General features: G+C 38.9%; 1 protein-coding gene across 20 annotated transcripts in view; it reads right to left on the bottom strand.

The window, feature by feature from the left end:
• LOC138388347 (transducin-like enhancer protein 4) overlaps positions 1 to 19,100 on the bottom strand; it is a 148,291-nt gene that overhangs the window by 38,915 nt on the left and 90,276 nt on the right. For 2 of the 20 annotated variants that reach the window (XM_069476362.1, XM_069476363.1), the window contains one exon: positions 18,671 to 18,678. The exons of 17 other annotated variants lie outside the window; for them this stretch is intronic. In XM_069476362.1, coding sequence (XP_069332463.1) covers positions 18,671 to 18,678 — 8 coding nt within the window. Of the gene's footprint in view, positions 1 to 16,306; positions 16,317 to 18,670; positions 18,679 to 19,100 lie in introns of all 20 variants that reach the window. One more of the 20 variants, XM_069476354.1, reaches the window with a different exon arrangement.

A 19,100-nucleotide genomic window follows, 5' to 3' on the forward strand; every position in this document is an offset into this window, starting at 1 on the left:
AGCTACCCACAGGCTCTACTTAACAAGGCAGGGAAGTTCTCATCTTTAGGTGGGAGGGACCAGAGAAATCATCTAGCCCTTGCTACTTAAGTGTGGTCCATGTCCAGCAGCAGTATCTCCTGAGAGCTTGTTAGGAATGCAGAATTCCAGCCCCGTCCCCAGACCTAGAGAATCAGAACCTGCACTGTAACCAACACGTGTGCTATTTATGCTCAGTAAGTTTGAGAACCACCTGTCTACCCAACCTCCTCATTTTATATAGGAGGAAACCTGAATCCAAAGGGAACAAGTAACTCACTCAAGGTCACAAAGGGCTGATACTTGAAGACAAGCCTTTGATTTTGAAACACTGTCTATGTTATAAGAGACACAGGAAATGACGCCTGTGTATTGTGGAAAGAAAACAACCTACACATAGAGTAGTGAAACAACATCAAGAGGACAAAAGAAGGGCTGAGGAGATGACAAGGGGCTTGCTTCATTAGGGCTGATACTTCTGGGTTCAAATCTATCTGACGTATGCCAAAAACTCTATCAAACATGTATGAAGTGAAAACGTACAAGTTCTCTAAACACGAAAGATGAAAAGAACATTAAAATGTTAAAAAAAAAAAAAAGGTCAGAGAAGAAAAAGCTTCAAGGTCTCCACTTGGGAGATTTTTTAAAATTTCGCATCCATAGGGCCACCACATGTGACTGCACAGGATGTAGACTGTACAATTTTGGAGAGCAATATTCATGTGAATATCATATGTCATGTGAATTGTGCTTCTGCGTACATGGGCACACTAACTAACCCAAGCCCACAAGGGAGTAAGGAGCATGGGCATGCTTCCCTAAATCACCATGGTTGGATCCAAAGGGAGAGGAATGAGAATATAGGTACATAAATGCAAACTGAGGCAATCCTATCTCCACTGTTAATCATTTAATTAATGTGTCTCTTCCGCAGTGAAATGTGTGCTCCATGAGGGCAGACATTTCTTCGTTGTTTTCACTGTTATATCATCAGAGCCTAAGTATGGTGTCTATATCAGAGTAGGCACCAAATGACAAAAATTTTTTAAAGCTTTTAACATGTAACAGTTTTGTGGTTTATTACATGTAGATGCTCATTGTATCTAGTATCATACAGCAAGTACTTAACTGATGATGAAACAAAACTGACAGATAAACTTCACTCCTGGGAGCTATATTAGTTTCCTAGGGCTGCCCTAACAACTTATCACAAACCAGGTGGCTTCACAACAGAAATTTATTCTCTTGCGGTTGTGGAGGATAGCAGTCTGAAATCAAGGCATTGGTGGCAGGGCCATGCTACCTATAAAGGCTCCAGGGAAGAATTCTTCCTTGCTGCTTCCTTTTCCAGTGTCTGGTTGTTGCTGGCAAGCCTTCGCATTCCTAGGTTTAGGGAAGCTTAACTCCACTCTCTCCCTCTTTGCCTTCACGTGGCCTTCTTTCCTATGAGTTCTCCCTATCTTCTAATCTCTCTCTCCTTATACAGACATCAAGTTACTGCCTTAGAACCAACCCCATCGCAATATGACTTCATCTTAACTTGATTACATATGCCAAAACCCTATTTCCAAATAAGGTCACATTCCCAGGTAGTGGGGATCAGAACTTTATCACGTCTTTTTTAAGAGACATAATTAAACCCACAACAGGAGCTAACATTACAAATGTTTTGATAATGTTTAGCAACTGGTTGGCTCAAGGCTTTGGTAATCAGCCATTAACAGTGTGTTCTTGCCCACAAGGAGACACAACTGGAAAAATGTTCTCTCTCAGTTTATACACTTCCCCGCCCCCACCCCCATCCCCACCGCCAGTAAGGATGACAAGGTCACTGAAGTGTCTCAGCAACTATTCATTCTTGATGACTTTCTTCTCATCACATACATGTAAAGCCTCAGTATCAAGGTAGAGGCACTGGCTTTTTAAAAAGCTAGGACTTGATACCAAAAGTTCCCCCACCCCTTCTTATTTATGCTGGAAGTCTTGCCTCCTATCTTCACTTTTGGAAGTACTAACAGAATTCAACCTATAGCACTTCTCCAAAGGAACAATATTTATATTGCAAAATGATGAATTTGACTCTCCAAAAGGTTCTCTGCATCAAGATCTTGAATGAGTGAAGACAGCGACAGGATGTGACAGACCCACCAGCCTCCTTATACAACGTATGGTCCCTTGAGAGACAGAGCTACTGGGATGAGGATGAACTAAAAATACACGAGCTTTTTCCTTAAAAAAAAAAAAAAAAAAAAAAAAGGTTTTAAAAAATTAATATGCCTAAGTGATGTGACTGATATAAATTGTCTTAATTAGAGTCGTCCTGCAGCATCTGTATGGGATTAGTACCAGAACATCCCTTCCCCTCCCAATACCAAGATCTGGGGACAATCAAGTCCCTGATATAAAATGGCAGAGTATTTGCATAAAGCCTATGCACAGCCTCCCATAGACTTGAAATCATCTCTAGGTTACTAAGATTACTTATAATATTTAAAACAATGTAAACGCTGTGTAACCAGTTGTTACACTGTATTTTTTATTTTATTGTTATTTTTAATTGTTTCTTCCCCCAAGTATTTTCAATCCATGCTTGGTTAAATACGTGGATGTGGAATCCAGGAATACATAGGACCAACTGTACTTGGGAGTCAATTTCTGAAATCAATGTCATCTCAATCATGAAGTTACTTTCTGACTTGAAAATACTTCTTCAGTAAGTAATAAGCAAACTCAACACATTTTTAATGCAAGCCAAACTAGCTAAAAAACAGAAATTGTGCTCTCCTACATCCTAATATTCTGCCAAGTAGTTAAGTGTGATAACTGACATTCAGACATATGACCTTCTGTTCAATTCAAATGAGTTAACTTTAGATATTTTGTAATGACTATTCTTATGATTTAAGTACCTATAATAAAATCTATGTTTCATTTTGCTTTGGTTTAGGAAAGGCTTGAATAATCCCCCTACAACATTGTTCTGGCAAACACTCTTAAATTATGTAATTCACCAGGTTCAACTCTGCTGCTACAATCACTTTCAAAGAAGATGGTTATAATACATTATCATTACAGCTATACAATCCAAGCTGAATTTTCCTTGGCTGAATTCCTAACATTTTAATGCTGAAATTGATCTGTTTTAAAAACATCATGTGAAGGGTTTTTAAATACCATACATGCCCAAGCTCTTTATTTTAAATGCTTTAGAAATGAGCTTGCATAAACAGAAAAAAAACTCTAATCTAGCATTAAGCATATTTTAAAGAACAACAGGCATGTTTCCAAACAAACTACTGGAGTATACAAATTACCCAGCAGGAATGAGGATAACAATGTTTCTTACATGGGTTTAGAACCCCGAGAAAGCTGAAATTTCATCAAAATTGTCTTGGAAACAATTTTCTTTGTGTTACTTTAAACACCAGAGGTGCATATTTGGGCGTAAGCTATTTCTTATGAAGTAGTAAGATGGTGAGGCTGCCAAAGTTCTAGAACAGTGATGAGGGATGTACACGCTGCAATCACGCAAGGCATTCATGTGAACATGAGCCCACCATGATGCACGGACCAGGCTCTAGACTTTCTTTCCTTTACTTCTAAAGCCCACTTTGTTAAATTGATTGCAGTGATGGACACAATTTTTCACACCTCCCTGGATCCACATTTGGCAGTGCCCTGTCACATTAATGCTAGATTTGGTCATATGGCTTGCTTTGGCCAATGGTACAGTAGCAAACATGATGCAAAGAGAGGCTCTTAGACTCTGTGCTACTGCCAACAAAACAAGCCTTGGCCATCTTGCTAGAGGGATATAAGAGATACATGAGGGAGAGCCAAGTCACTCAAGCTGAAGACCTTCTAGACCACCTAGCTGATTGCAGACATATGTCCAACCCATACCAAGCCCAGCCCAGAGGGAAGAACTTCCCTCACAGCCACACAGAGACTAATGAGATATAATAAACATTTTTCATTTTATACTACTTTTAGAAAAGATTATTACACAGAAATTACTAAGTGATACAACCATTTAATTGAGAATATGAATTATAGGAATAAATGCCCCTTCCCCTTTAAGTCATCCATATCAGCAATAGATGAAAAAAATGTAAATTAAAAAACAATCTTACTCCTTCTGGTACTCAGTCTTTCTATGGAATTATGACTTCTGATATCTTAAGGTCCCACTACTAGAAAGCAGTGAAGCTAGTATTAGAATATGGGATTTCTGACTCTAGACTTTAACTGATTTTCACTAATACCCTAATATAAAATATGGAGAATATGACAAGTGAGATTACAAACACTTTACCAATTCATGAATTAAAAGGCAAGATATAAAAAACTGTATATTGATGTAACTAAAATAATTTAGGAAAAAATAGAATGGCTCACAGTATGATTTCTAAATTACATTGATATTCCAGAATGAAATAATTTAGATATGTATCATTGTAAAAATGTCATTTCTTCATAGAGTAATATTTTCCCAAGTCATTTTAAAAATAATTCTCAGTATTCAAAAAGCATACAGAATTTTGTGAATCAAAGGAATTTTGAAGATAAAGGGACCAAAGTAATAGTACCTTCATAAAATTAGGACAGGCACCACAGAAGCTCTATAATTGGGTCTCTCCACAACTCTCAACTTCATGTTTATGCTCAACTTAATTGTACATCTCATCTTCATTTAAATTTCCTCCTGAGCACATTTTAAAAAGGGGCTATAAAGTATCCCTTAGGCCGGGCGAGGTGGCTCACGCCTGTAATCCTATCATCTGGGAGGCCGAGGAGGGAGGTTCACTCGAAATCAGGAGTTCAAGACCAGCCTGAGCAAGAGTGAGACCCTGTCTCTACTAAAAAAATAGAAAGAAATTAACCGGACAACTAAAAATATATAGAAAAAAAAGTTAGCCGGGCATGGTGGCACATGCCTGTCGTCCCAGCTACTCGGGAGGCTGAGGTAGTAGGATTGCTTGAGCCCAGGAGTTCAAGGTTGCTGTGAGCTAGGCTGACGTCACAGCACTCTAGTCTGGGCAACAGAGTGAGTCTCTGACTCCAAAAAAAAAAAAGCATCCCTTAGAGTTTTCATTTCATGGAAAAAAAAAAAAAGGTACCATGTAAGCCTTATAAGAATGACCATGGGAGGAGCAGGGGAAGAATGGCCATGGAATCAGCAGACTTTTGAAGACAAGCGATTATAGGGATGGAGAACGAAAAAATTAGGATAATAGGGATAGAGAAGGAAAGAATTAATCTTAAAGATAGGAGAAATAAGGTTAGGAATTAAACTGATGGTCTATATCAAAGGTTGACACACTTTTTCTGTAAAGAGCATGACAGTAATTATTTTAGGCTTTTCAGGCCACATAAGATTTTTGTTGCATATTCTTTTCTTCATTTGTTTACGTCCCTTTTGAAAATGTAAAATCCATTTTTTCCTCACAGGCCACACAAAAACAATTGAGAAACAGATGTGGTCTGTGGGCCATAGGTTGTTTACCCCCTTGTCTATGTAAGTGCAAGAGAATGTGGTACATTCTTACATTTTTAATAATCTAAAGACTAACACCACAATGATTATATCAAGTTTTTGGCATTCTCTTCTCAGGATGCACTAAATGGGACCCAAAAGAGGTGAGATGATGGTTGTGGCCACAGTGTGATCTGTCATTCCACCCAAGAGTCATCTTACCACCCTGAGATGTTTGAACATTCTGATTTCATGATTTTAAATACAGGGGAAAAGTCCTAACTTGTTGCTCAGTAACTTCAGTTATCAGGCAACTGAGTTTCATGGCTTAATTTATGCCTATGACACTGAACACGCCTAGGACACTGAACACGAAATTGCTGGCTGGCTGGCTGGAAGCAGTTGCCTGAAAATTCCTCCCTCCCTTCAGTAATCTATTTAAGACTGTAACAAATAGCTACTATAACATAGGCACCCCCATAGGAATACAGAAAAGTTCAAAGCTGAAAAGGACAAGGTTTTTGACCTGTTTGCCTCCTTTCAATGCAAGATTCAGAGATAAGATAAGCATACAAGTTCCAAGGCTAGACTTAGAGAAGGCATATCATGAAATCCGTCAGAGCTAGATGTGCTTTGGAATTCAGTATTTTGGGAACAACAGAAAGGCAATATGATACATTTACTTTAGTAGGGTCTTAGACAATGGCTTATAATCAAACATTAATATTTTTATAGTCAATTCAGACCAAGTTTAGTTTTGTTACCAAAAGAGATGCAAAACACATACACACACACACACACACATACACACACACCCATTTAAAGAGATACATACACACACACACACACACACACACACACACATACCCTAAAGCTAGTTAAGGAATCCTTAGCATGTCGTATATTTTTCTTAGTAAGTTACCCACTGAATCACAGAACACCTGTGTCTAGGTGACTAGAAAAGTCAGTATGTCATTAGAATAAGTACTTAGAATGTCCTTAATGTGGACATTAGATCTCCAATTCCTGAGAGAACACGTCTCAGCACCCAAAAAATATGAAAGCTAGAGATCTTCTGACCTTCTCAGTATGTATGTCCTGTCATTCTGTGAAGAAAGACCCTGTATCCAGCTGACCTTTGCTTCTGCTACAGCACCATATAAGAAGAGCTCTTTATCATACAAAGCAAGCTCTTTATCAAACTCTAACAAATACATAAAAGCTATTTTTACTTGTACACCTAAACATAAAGAACAAAATAACATCGTTGAGTTGGCTGATGGTGACTTCCTTTCACCAAAGTAACGTATATCCAAGACTCATTCTAATTCATCAATATGTAATTTCTCTCAGATTGAATCTTAATTTTTAGATGTACACACAAGCTTAGAGAGTGCCTAGTCCAAACACTTTAGTGAACAGGTGAAAGGACTCGTTCATGGTCTTGCTGCTAGTAAGAGGTGAAGCTAGGATTAGAACAAGTTCTGCATATGATTTCCAATTCAAGCTTACAATGGAATTCTGCTAATAAACATGGACATTTACCCAATACAATGTATACAGATTAAAGTCTATACATTATTTTTGGACTTAATGCATTAGGCTCACCACAGAGTCAAGGTTCAAGGAAAGAAAGATACTAATTACTGAACAGGCAAGTTTCAAACACATAACCTGATAAAGATCATTATCCGTGGACCTCACCATCATAGATGCTTGATAAGGCTACGTATAATTTCTTTTCTGCCTCATTTCATGTATTAAATATTTCACAATCACACATCTACTAATTTCTGTAACAGACACAGAGAGTACATACAGTATAAAATAGTTTGCTGAATTTGTTTACCAACTACATCAATCACTACTTGCTTGCTAACCAGCTACTTGACTTGATACTCATCTTTATATACATATATCATTCGAAAGAGAAGAAAAACTATATGCCAAGAGCACCTGGGGTACGGTTAACCTTTCAGTAATCCTTCTGAAGTTTCACAGTTTGATAAATGTAAAGAACCTCTTATGCTGCCCACTTCTGACTCTGTAAGCAAAAGAACATCCACAATTTGACCACATTTTTATAGGTATAAAAATAATGACAAGCCTGTAAGCTTCAGAAACAGGACAGTTGTGAGGATGCCACTCATTAAAACTTCTGGGATAGTACAGGATCAATGTAAGTTTATTTCTAGAAGAGAAAAACAATTGAATCTATCTTTGATTATATATAAATTCAAAATACAGAAATGTCCTACAAAAGCTTAATGAAGAAACAACTGTACAGAAAATTATCAGGACCCTGACTACCAATGTTTAAAAAAAAATTTAAAGTTTCTACCATGGCATCTTGTCCCTGTTATCACAGTTTAGTATTTACAGGTAATTAAAATTAACATCTTAAAGAAAAAGGAAAGGATGCCCTAAAATGTGACAAGGCGTGCAAAGCACATGGCCCACTGCCTGGCCCACAACACATGCTCAAGATGCTCTGGCAGTCTGGCCATTATTATTACTTCTGCCATGGATATACCTTTAAAAAGACAGAAAATCAGGAAGCGGCCACAAGCGAATTAATGTTAGGGACTACAACTTTTAGCATGCATTGTTTTGAATTAGCTAGAATTCCTATTTTGAATATGTAATACATTTACTGAGAGTTGACTATAATGCCAGGTACTCTACAAGATGTTTTATATACATTTTCTCATTTAATCTTGTAATAACCCAATGAGATAGTTATTATTGTTGCTGTTGTTGTTGTTCTTATTAAAAAGACTCTAATTGGGATAAACTGAGTAACTTGCTAAGTCATCTATCTCTAGTCTATGAAAGACTGTGATTTGACCCAGATCTATTTATGGGCCATGAATTTGTGGGGGGCGGCGAGAAATGTACCTTTAAACGTATGAACCAAATTAAAATTATTGAACAAATCTTTATTTGTATGTTTGAGGCAGCCCCAACATTTCATTCAGAATACTTGAATGTAGAGAATAACATTTAGCTCAAACTAATACACTAAGTCTTCTGCACAGTAAAGTGCTGCTATTAAAATATTAAATAAACAAAATACTTTATAGGGTTCGTCATGTAATACCTCATAAACTCAAGTTTAGAAGAACCTAAATGGTCACACAATCTGAGCTCCTTATTTAAAGAGGAGGAAACTGAGGCTCAGCGAGAAGAGGGGGCACGTACAAGGTCAGATGATGGTGGCAGATCCCCAGAATCCCAGCCCAGTGCTTTTTCTACGATATCCCTGGTTGAATTTTTTTTCTTTCTCCATATTTTATTTCAAAAAATAAAATAAAACACACTCGATGCATTACAGTACTGAACCAAAAATACTTTAGGTGGTAACAAAAGCAGTAATTTATTTTATTTATCTGTTGTGCCCTTTGCCAGAAAGGCCTGGGGGAGCAAAAGCAGTGAAGAATCCCATTAATTAGACTATCTAAAACAAACATTAGTGGCAATTAACAGACCTTCAAATATGGCGGGAGTATAAAATAAGCACAAAATAACAATACCTTACTGCCACTCTACCTGGACAATCTAGCTTCAGGGATCTTGAGTGATGCCTGTTACCCCATCAGATTAAAGTGGCTGATATGGGTTGAGAAGCCCAAATCCGAAAATCTGAACTCTGAAATGCTCTGAAATCTGATTTTGAGAGCTGACACGATGCTCAAAGGAAATGTTCATTGGAGCATTTAGGATTTCAGATTTTCAGATTTAGGGTGCTCAACCAGTAAATATAATGAAAATATTCCAAAATCTGAAAAAAATCCAAAATCCAAAACACTTCTCCTCCTAAGCATTTTGGATAAAGGAGAATCAAAGACATCATCTCTCACCTCACTTTAGCTCCCTAATGTAAAGCTGAGAATTGTGTTTAAAATGACTGATCAGAGTTGCACTGACAGTGCTTAGTGAATGAAAGAGGGATCTTAAAAATGATTAACCCCTGGTCACAAATAACTATTAATGATTATACATTCAGGATATAAAGGATAGCCTGATTTTATGCTTTACTTTTGTGTTAAATAAAGGTGGTTGGTTAAACGAAGAATAAATGAGATTTGATTTCTTTGTCTTAATTCTTCTCGAGTGGATTCACAAATCAACTCAAAGATGCTTTTGTGAAGCCATGGGCTACAAGTTGGTATTCTAAAAGTACAAGTCACCATCATATTCAACCCTCAACTTAATTCCTTAAAAGTTGCCCTCAACGAATTGACATAGCAGTGGAATCAATAATTCCTCTGTGATTGCCACCCAACTATCCCATCTGTTCTACTCTAAAGGTACTAAGATGTCCTTTTCTGACGGGGCAGGAGGAAGTAGCAGAGGAGGGAGGGAATAGAAGAACTAGAAAAACTCGAAACAGTGTGATTCACAAGTGGTCCCTACTCAATCAATGCCATAAATCTCCAGAAGTCAGCTGAGAGGGAACAATAGCCAAAATGTTGAAAGCATGAGTACGTGTTTATCACTTAAGGAACAATAGAAAGGATGAACCTATTTCAAATTATAAATGATTTTTCTAGACAGTAAGTGATAAAGTATTATCAATAAACGCAGTTTATGGTTATTAAATAAAACAAAAAAAATCTACTCTTGCTTTTCCATGAAATGAAAATGACAGGCCAGGCACGGTGGCTCACACCTGTAATCCTAGCACTCTGGGAGGCCGAGGTGGGAGGATCACTCAAGGTCAGGAGTTTGAGACCAGCCTGAGCAAGAGTGAGACCCCGTCTCTACTCAAAATAGAAAGAAATTGGCTGGACAACTAAAAATATATAGAAAAAATCAGCCGGGCATGGTGGCGCATGCCTGTAGTCCCAGATACTTGGGAGGCTGAGGCCTAGGAGTTTGAGGTTGCTGTGAGCTAGGCTGACGCCACAGCACTCTAGCCCGGGCAACAGAGTGAGACTCTGTCTCCAAAAGAAAAAAAAAAAAAAAAAAAATGACATCAAACTGTAAAACCCAAATTAGGAAGTTCGATTATTCCAAGAGTACTCCTACTAACCTCCAGCAAACCAATGAGGCTACAAGTTGAAGTCTTTGTCAGATTTTTCACCTGCATATATTTTAATTAATCAGATAATAGATTTTGAGCTGGCAGAGGAGGACACATCTGCTGGATATGGGAAATTTAACACAAAAACGTACACAGGACATACCAAAATGGTGTGAAATACAATGGCCTTGAACCACCATTTTGAAGGGCCACAAAATATTAAGTATTAAAACCCCCCAGTGACAAGTTTATACTGTAAGGGAATATGACAGGTAAGTCACACAAAAAGAACACAGCACAATAGCACCATTATAAATACACAAAATCAGTATCCATTTAGTCCGCATTTTTTGTGATTTGACAAGAAAGGGAAGAAGCTCATATAATATTGATTAGGTGCCATCCTAAGTGGCAGGCACTTTGCTGGGGCTCCTTGTATCTCTACTCCTTATACTTTTGCCTACACCAAGTAAGGTGTAGGTGAGGGTTTAAACTGACCCCAGAGTACAGATGACAAGATGGACGCTGGAGACTACCTGGGTTCTAATCAGCCCATCACTTATGTTCTGGGTGACCATGAGCAAGTCAGTCTCATTGTGTCTTACTTTCTTCATCTGCAACGTGGAGATATTTGCAAGATGGATATGTAAACTCCATCTTAGTGAACTGTATGATGACAAAACAATGATGGCTATAAGGAGCTGGCCAGCAGAGAATGAAGGCACCCATGGTGCTAATTGTTATTATTATTATGATGATGTCCAAGGTCAATAAAGACAACAGGTGGCAGAGCTGTCTCTAGAACTGATGGCAGTGGCTAAAAAGCACATGCTTTTCACTCTATATTAAGGAGCTTTCCAGTGATTTTCAGAAACAGTGAAAAGCAATAGGGCACCTCTCAACTCTTTTATCTGGGAAGAGCTGCCTATGGGGGTGGGGTTGGGGAAAGCCTGAGGTATATGTCATATGAAAGGTGAGGGCAATTAAGAGGAAGAAAATGCCAGGGTGATGGGCCCAGAGACAGGCAGAAGCAGGAGCCACTAACCAGAACACTGTACAAGGTCACCCTACTGAGGAAAACATGTACAGGCAGGATTGGAAGCAACTGCCACTAGGGGTCAGGGCAAAAATCACTCGCATGTGGCAATGACCATTCACTCTGTATTTCCAGCCTGTGTTTTGTTTCACATTTATACATTTGAGCAAGTTGTGGCCTGTGGTTTTGGTGGCTGACAGTGAGTAAAATGTAAATTATGCTACTACTTTAATACTTTTTTGGGGGAAAAACTATTCTCTTAAATACATGAAAAACTTTCTAGGTATAAAAATAAGAGAAACTAAAATACGCAACATAGGGAATCAGACAGTAGCATTTCACTTGGGGTAAATTCTTCCCATAAGAGCAAATACTTCAATATGGACCTATAAAGAAAATAATATGAAAGGTAAGCTACACTTTTAAAATCATATATTAATAGTACATTACAAAGGTAAACAAACATTTTTGGAATCACTTACTGCCAATCTGCCTATATGGATTCTAAGAGGTCAAGTAAATCATGGAAGAAAAACCAACAAGATTAATTCATATTTTTTTGCCTTAAGGGAACTGGGTTACATTCAATATTGTTTTAAGTAAGAAGACCATTGGTTGGGGTCTAGGAAATTGTTTGGTTATAGGGATATTTTTGATGTAAAGGTATTTGTTATAATCAGATTTGATCCGTACATCTCCTCGAACAAATGTAACAACTTTAAAAAAAATTTCAGGATCTCAGGCCAAACAAAACTGGCTCTTTCATTCCTAGTAGAATGGAAACACTGTACAATTCTTTCTGATATTTATTCTGAATATTTCAATGATATATTTGCCACGTTCTTGAAAGCCAAAGGCACATAATTTATAGCAGGGTTTCTGAAACCATGCCCTTTTCATTGGTTGCTGGCATTTAAAGCATGTTTTTACACATCTTGCAATGTTCTGAGACTATCCACATTGATTGGAATTACATTTTAAAAGCATTTTTAATTGAGTCCCTGGGTTGAGAGTTTTCTACACTCCGCCTGCCCTCACTTGTACTCATTTCTTTAACAGAACTCTTAACTGTGATTGTAGAAAGTTTCCACTTAATCTAATCCTTCCTCTTAGGGTTTTCCAAGCTAGAGAAGTTTATGTTCCTTTCCCTTACCTTTTAAATAAAATAAATCTCTACAAAGAAACACAGTTGGTGTTTATTTCAGATAACTAGAGAAATGTGAATGAATCCCTCTTAATCAAATTCTAAACCTGAGCTAAGCACACAAAAGTGGCATCTCAGGTAGGTGAGATGGTAAAAAGAAACAAAGACTAAGAATCCTCAAGCACAGCTGACCCCAAGTTGGCTTCTTGGGCCTCGGGTGGAGATACTATTCTGAAAACAAAGGTCTGGTGGTTGGTAAGAGTGGGCTGCCCCATATAGGGCCTGATGGTTCCCAGATCCTGTCTCATGTGAACAGATCACCCAAGAAGATGGTTCTCTATATCCAGATGAGGTAGTTCTCTAGAAATCAGATCCACTTGGCTCTCTCATTTTGTAGCTCCGGAAGACAGTTATGTAGCAGAGCACTGACCACTGAAAGGGTACACACCAGCAAAAAATAAGCAAAGGATGGCAAAGTATTATTTCAATGGCCTAAAAAGCATAGGTCATATGAAATCTTCCAGACTGACATTTTTATAGAGAAATTGAGGCTAATCTATACTGAAAATACAGGAACCAGTGGTCACATTACGAGAAGCATTCACTTCTTGAATAGGGATCGGGGTACAGTCCTTAGCCTCCCCTGCTGGACCCAGGTCTGCTGTCTCCCAGCATCCTGAATGTTGCAAACACCCTTTCCCCTTTAGATGCATCTCTGCCAAAGCCCATACCAAGACTGACTCTCACTGCCTCGTGAGAGTCCCAAGTTAACTCAGCTGAAGAAAAGGAGCTGCAAATAAATCAGTATTATAGTGCAGGGATGTGTGCTCTTTTCCCAAACAGCCAACCTTATTGACAGGGATTAGGTGTATGAGTAGTAAAATAATGAAAAGCGGCAAGAGTCTCTCCTGCTCGACAAGCATCTGTTGGGTATACTCCCTCTCCCCACACAATTAGAGGAATGCCGGAATTGTTATGGTTTACAACACTGGAGGGAGAAGTCCATTTTACAGATAATCTGACATGAAAATAAAAGAGGCTCTCTGCAAAACACAAGGTAAACCGTGAGACCACAGTCCTCAGGCCACTCATTCAGTGCTTGTCAAGGTAGTTATTAGCTTCTCCTACCAACAGAAGCATATAGTGCTACCACAGCAGGTGAATGTCTTTTAAAACCAGGATTTAGACTGACATGCACCCACAGGGTTCTTCCTGTTTGGTCTCCAATTTCATCTATTATGGGCAGCAAGTGATTTTGCTATAAAATACATAAAAGTCACGTTCTCAGCCGAGGTTGAAATACCCCTAAACACAAAATCCCCAATGGAATTAAATATGTGCTCAGATTAGCTAAAGTTAATTTTCAACCATCTGCATGTACAAGATCCATTCTGTAGATTTTCTACAGCAAAATTTTAATCCCAGAATAATTGTCCCCATGGCCTGGCACATTTCTAGTTTGCTTCTTTCTGCTGTCAGTCTATTGTTTGCTTGTGGAATGCAAGTTAATATAAATATTAACCCCCAAAAGACTAAACTGAACCAAATAATTTTCAAGTTTTCCATACTGTACACTAAAAAAAAAAAGGTAGTAAGTACTTACTAAGTGTTGGGCACCTTTACCACACCCATGTCATACAGACAGAGAAAGAAGGAGCTTGCCCAAAGCCACAAAGCTGGCAAATGGCAGAAGACAGGATTTGAACCCAGGCCATCTGCCTCCAGAACATCAGTGACCAATATTCCTGCACTGCCTTCTGCCTACAGTCTGTCTAGAGTTCACAGCATGTCACATGTACAGAAGTAGACAGGTCCCAACACATGCCAGCTTCCCAATCTTAAGAAATGCAGTTGAAATACAGTAGGCAAAGAGCCACCTGAGTCACCCTTTACAAGGGTGCTACTTTAGCTTTAAAAGCATGGCAAACATGAATACCTGCTCAAGTAGTGGGAAAGGAGGGGGAGGAAAGACTGAGGCAGATCTGCCTGTAAAACAGTTCTCTTCCAAAATATGCTTACTCTTACATCCCTGGCCAATGCCCGAGGGTGCAGTGTACCAATCTATTTGTCTTGGCCTAAGTAAATTTCTCTTGAACTCATTCCTTTCCTGTGTGAGCCTTTTATTGTGTTTTTGCTCAGGGTATCTTCTGATTTTGGAGTCCCGCTGAGTCAAGTCCGCCAGCAAAGTCCCAGTCTCTCTCATTTCTTCTGGCTTGTTAACAATGATAAACTTCTTGCCTTATTACTTAACGTCTTTTCAACTTTTCTAACTTGCATGATTCCCCCAGCTCCTTTCCCTTGAGTAATAAACCCTGGAAGAACTATCAAATGCTTAATCACATAAATCCATTTATCCCCACTAAGTACTAAGTCATTTCAGGTGTTTCTTCCTTATGAAGCTCTGATCAAGGCCTCTAACACTTGACCATCTATTAATACTAATCGTACTGAAACAAGCATAATATCACCTGACACTTGAAACATGGAGGGCATTCATCTTATGTGTCTTTTTAGTAAACTTTGGAACACAGTCATGTAATGCCCCATTTCTAATAAAGTCCCAACCTCCCAACTGATTACTAGTCACTGGGATCACAAATGCTGCAAAAATTAAAACAATTGACCATGCCCACTTTTAACATAAACTAAGTAAATTCCTATTCTTTCTGACTACAGTTTCTTAAGATTTTGTCACATTAAGTATTGGAACCAAAGAACAATTACTGAAAGGTATAATCATTCTTTTTGTCACTAGTAGAGGAAGGAAATCCAATGGATGAGTTTGGAGAACAGAACACTGAAGAGGAAGCCGCAGCCTCTTCCTTGCTCCAACACTGGGTGAGGTAATACCGGCAAAAGAAGGTCTTAGTGATGATGGTCCCCAGAGTGCTTTGGACTAAAACTGGAGACCAAACACAATGACATAGCTTAATTTTTCTGACCATTCAAATATATTTTTAGTAAACTCTTCAATTTTCATATCATTGAAAAGCACTGTCCCAGAGGGCATTTTAACTGCCTAAATATTTCTGTCTATCCTTGCCCATGTTTTTAAAAATTTTTTTTGGCCCCACTACTTATTCCAAATCCTTTACTTGCCAAGGAAGGCAAATTCTATGACAACTTCCAGCTATTGTACTGTGGTGAGTTTTGCTGGATTTTAGACAACTGCCATAGACCTGTTTAGATAAACTATTCAGAGGGACCTTTCTCTGAAGCCTACTCAACTTCACAGACCATCTGGTGCACCAAAAACGAACTCCTCAGCTTCCGAGTCAATACTCAAAGGGAACTTACCTTTAGAGACATTTTAAAGGGAGAAATATGCATATAATCCTCAGCCAAGAGAACTTTATATTTTGGTTTGTGATAGGGAAAAATACATGTACAAATGAAGCCCGGGAAGACTAAAGGCAAAATGAAATCATCTAACAGAAGGACAGCGGCTTCTCTGGCACTCAATCATTTTCAGTCACACTATGTTGTCCAGTAACCTGCACTGATAATTCCTTATGAATAATATGCCAGCATTATCATCTGCAGCTATGTTGTTGACATGCTTTTGCTATTTCACTAAAAATACCATTAATTTTCTGGCTTCACAACAGCTGAGCTACTCCCCACTTGAATATACAAAAGAGTATTTTGTTTAAACCAAATTAAAAGCGTTCCAGTAGATGACTTCCATTTTGCTAGCTATACTATTTTAGCATATACTATTCTTCTTAATCCTCCCCACCTCAACATCATACCTGTCATCTCCCCAGTCCAAAATACTTCCATTATTAAAAATGTTTTTAAGTTGAGGAAATAGCTATCCAGAAGCTATTTCTGCTGTAACATTTCTGGCCAGCAATCTATCTGACAGGCATGATAAATAGAGTGTGGCTTTTTGAGGGTTATAAGACAGGGTGGCCTCCTTGATTCCCTCACCTCTTTGAGCCCAGGTACGTAGGCAGCAAACATTTTCCAGTTTGATACTGAAAAGAAAACTGCTACACACACACACAAAATATACCTTCCATTTCCCTCCTCGGTAAGTTCCAACATCCCCCATTTAAGTCAGAATGAAACCACTACTCCTGCCAAGCCCTCCTGGCATCTCACCACTTTATTTGTTCCCATTTGTATCTAATGCTTTTGTCAACAGTTCAACAAAAGTCAAAGCAAACAACCCACTGCAAACATTGGGGGTAACAGCAACAAGCATGAATCCTTCACAATTATCCAGCCCAGCTGCTCAGAGCTTGTCTGGGCTGCTTTCATTTACAACAATGTCAACAAAAGGCTGAAACCCAATAACTAGATGGGTCAATTCCGCCACTGTATACCCTCTGGAGGAGGAAACGCTGTTCTCCTTCTTTGTTGCTTCGGCAAACACATAGAATAATTCAGTCAGATGGACAAGTGCTTGTCTAATCATTTGTTATGTGAATTATTCAACAACTTTCCACGTAAACTACTAAACAGGGCTCTTCAAATATTTCTGCGGCACTTCCAGCTGTCCAACTGTGGAAGTGCATAAAAGGAACAAAGGCAGCTGAAAACAGAAATCATGACCTGAGTTAGTTCCCAGTGATAATCTCTAGTCTAAGAAAACCAAATCTTCACTACTAATCCTTTCAGGTCTAACCCTTCCCTGGCATTTTCGCTAGCTCCCAACCTTTACTAAGGACAAGACAGGGGGGTGAAGCCAATTGGAAAGTCCTGACTGCAAAGCTCCACTGTCCACTAATCGTTACCTTGTTCAACTTTAGTTATTTTTTTTTTATTTTTATTTCAGGATATTATGAGGGTACAAACATTTTGGTTACATTTCATGTCTTTGCCTCACCCAAGCGAGGATTAGAGGCATGCCCTTCCCCTCTACAATGCTCACCGCGTCTATTAGTTGTGAGTTTACCCCCCAACCCCCTAATCCCTGGAGAATATTACTACTGTGTACTGTGTGAGCACCATAGTGTTGATCAGTCAGTGCCAATCGGATGGCGGCAAGTACATGTGGAGCCTATTTTTCCTATCTTGTGATACCTCACTTTGGATAATGGGCTCAAGCTCAATCCAGGAAAATACAGGAGGTGCTAGATCAATGCCGTTTCTTATAATTGAGTAATATTCCATTGTATACACCAAATTTTAATAATCCACTCATGAATTGACAGGCACTTGGGTTGTTTTCACATCCTTGCAATAGTGAATTGTGCTCCATAAACATTCGGGTGCTTATTCAATTTTAAAAGTTTCCCCCTCCCTCTCACAAGTATTTCCAATAGCTATAATATGCACTTAGAATTTTTAATGGAGTATTTTAAAAGCATAGTTAGACATGAGTAAACAGGCTACAAAGCATAGTTTAAAAGTAGCTGTTCTTATATATGTATATTATATTTTAGAATTCCTTGGCCTGATTTCGATTAAAAATGTTGACATTATGGCCAGGCACTGTAGCTCACGCCTGTAATCCTACCACTCTGGAAGGCCGAGGCAGGAGGATTGCTTGAGGTAAGGAATTCAAGACCAGCCTGAGCAAGAGCAAGACCCTGTCTCCACTAAAAATAGAAAAAAATTAGCCAGGCGTGGTGATGTGCACCTGTAGTCTCAGCTACTTGGGAGGCTGAGGCAGGAGGATCGCTTGAGCCCAAGGATTTGAGGTTGCTGTGAGGTAGGCTGATGCCACAGCACTCTATCTAGCCCAGGCAACAGAGTGAGACTGTCTCAAAAAAAAAAAAAAAAAAATGTTGACACTTATTTAACAAAGAATTATCTTGAAATGTAATGGTTCCAAGTTTCCACTTCCCTTTCTTTCTTCTTAAAAGAATGGCTTGTAAAATCAGATACAAAAGAAACACCCTGGCAAGATGGCCCCCTGACTTGGGCCTGGGCCCTCCGACAGCTAAGCCCCTCCCCCTGGGACCAAGGGGACATGCCCACATGTAGCCTCTGCCCTTTTCTACACCATGAGCTGGGTACCAGGGACCCTGAAATTCCCTGTCTAAAGGTCACAAGCCTACTTCCAGAGTTTACCCAGTCCTCTTCCTGGGGCCCCCCAGGCGTAGTCCAGGCTGCTGGTTTGAATGCACCTAGACCTGAGGATAGCTATTAGGGTGCACGATGAAGCTCTGGAGTAAGAATTACAGTGTCTATAAGAAAATATGCAAGGACCCACACAGTTTCAGCAATGAACTCCAAAGGACCTGCTAATTTTAAATTCAAACCTGGTCATGATGAACATGTATTTATTAATTGGATTTGTAAGTTTTAAATACTTAGGCATATAGTATGAGGGCCTCCATTTTGCCTCTTTCACTGACACCGCACATGGTAGGGGTAGACCCAAAGGAAGACTGGTTATCAGGTACAGTTTTCGGTAGACCTGTCCTAAAATGTTGAAAACACCCTA

Source organism: Eulemur rufifrons, chromosome 7 (assembly GCF_041146395.1).
Source record: "Eulemur rufifrons isolate Redbay chromosome 7, OSU_ERuf_1, whole genome shotgun sequence".
NCBI lineage: Eukaryota > Metazoa > Chordata > Mammalia > Primates > Lemuridae > Eulemur > Eulemur rufifrons.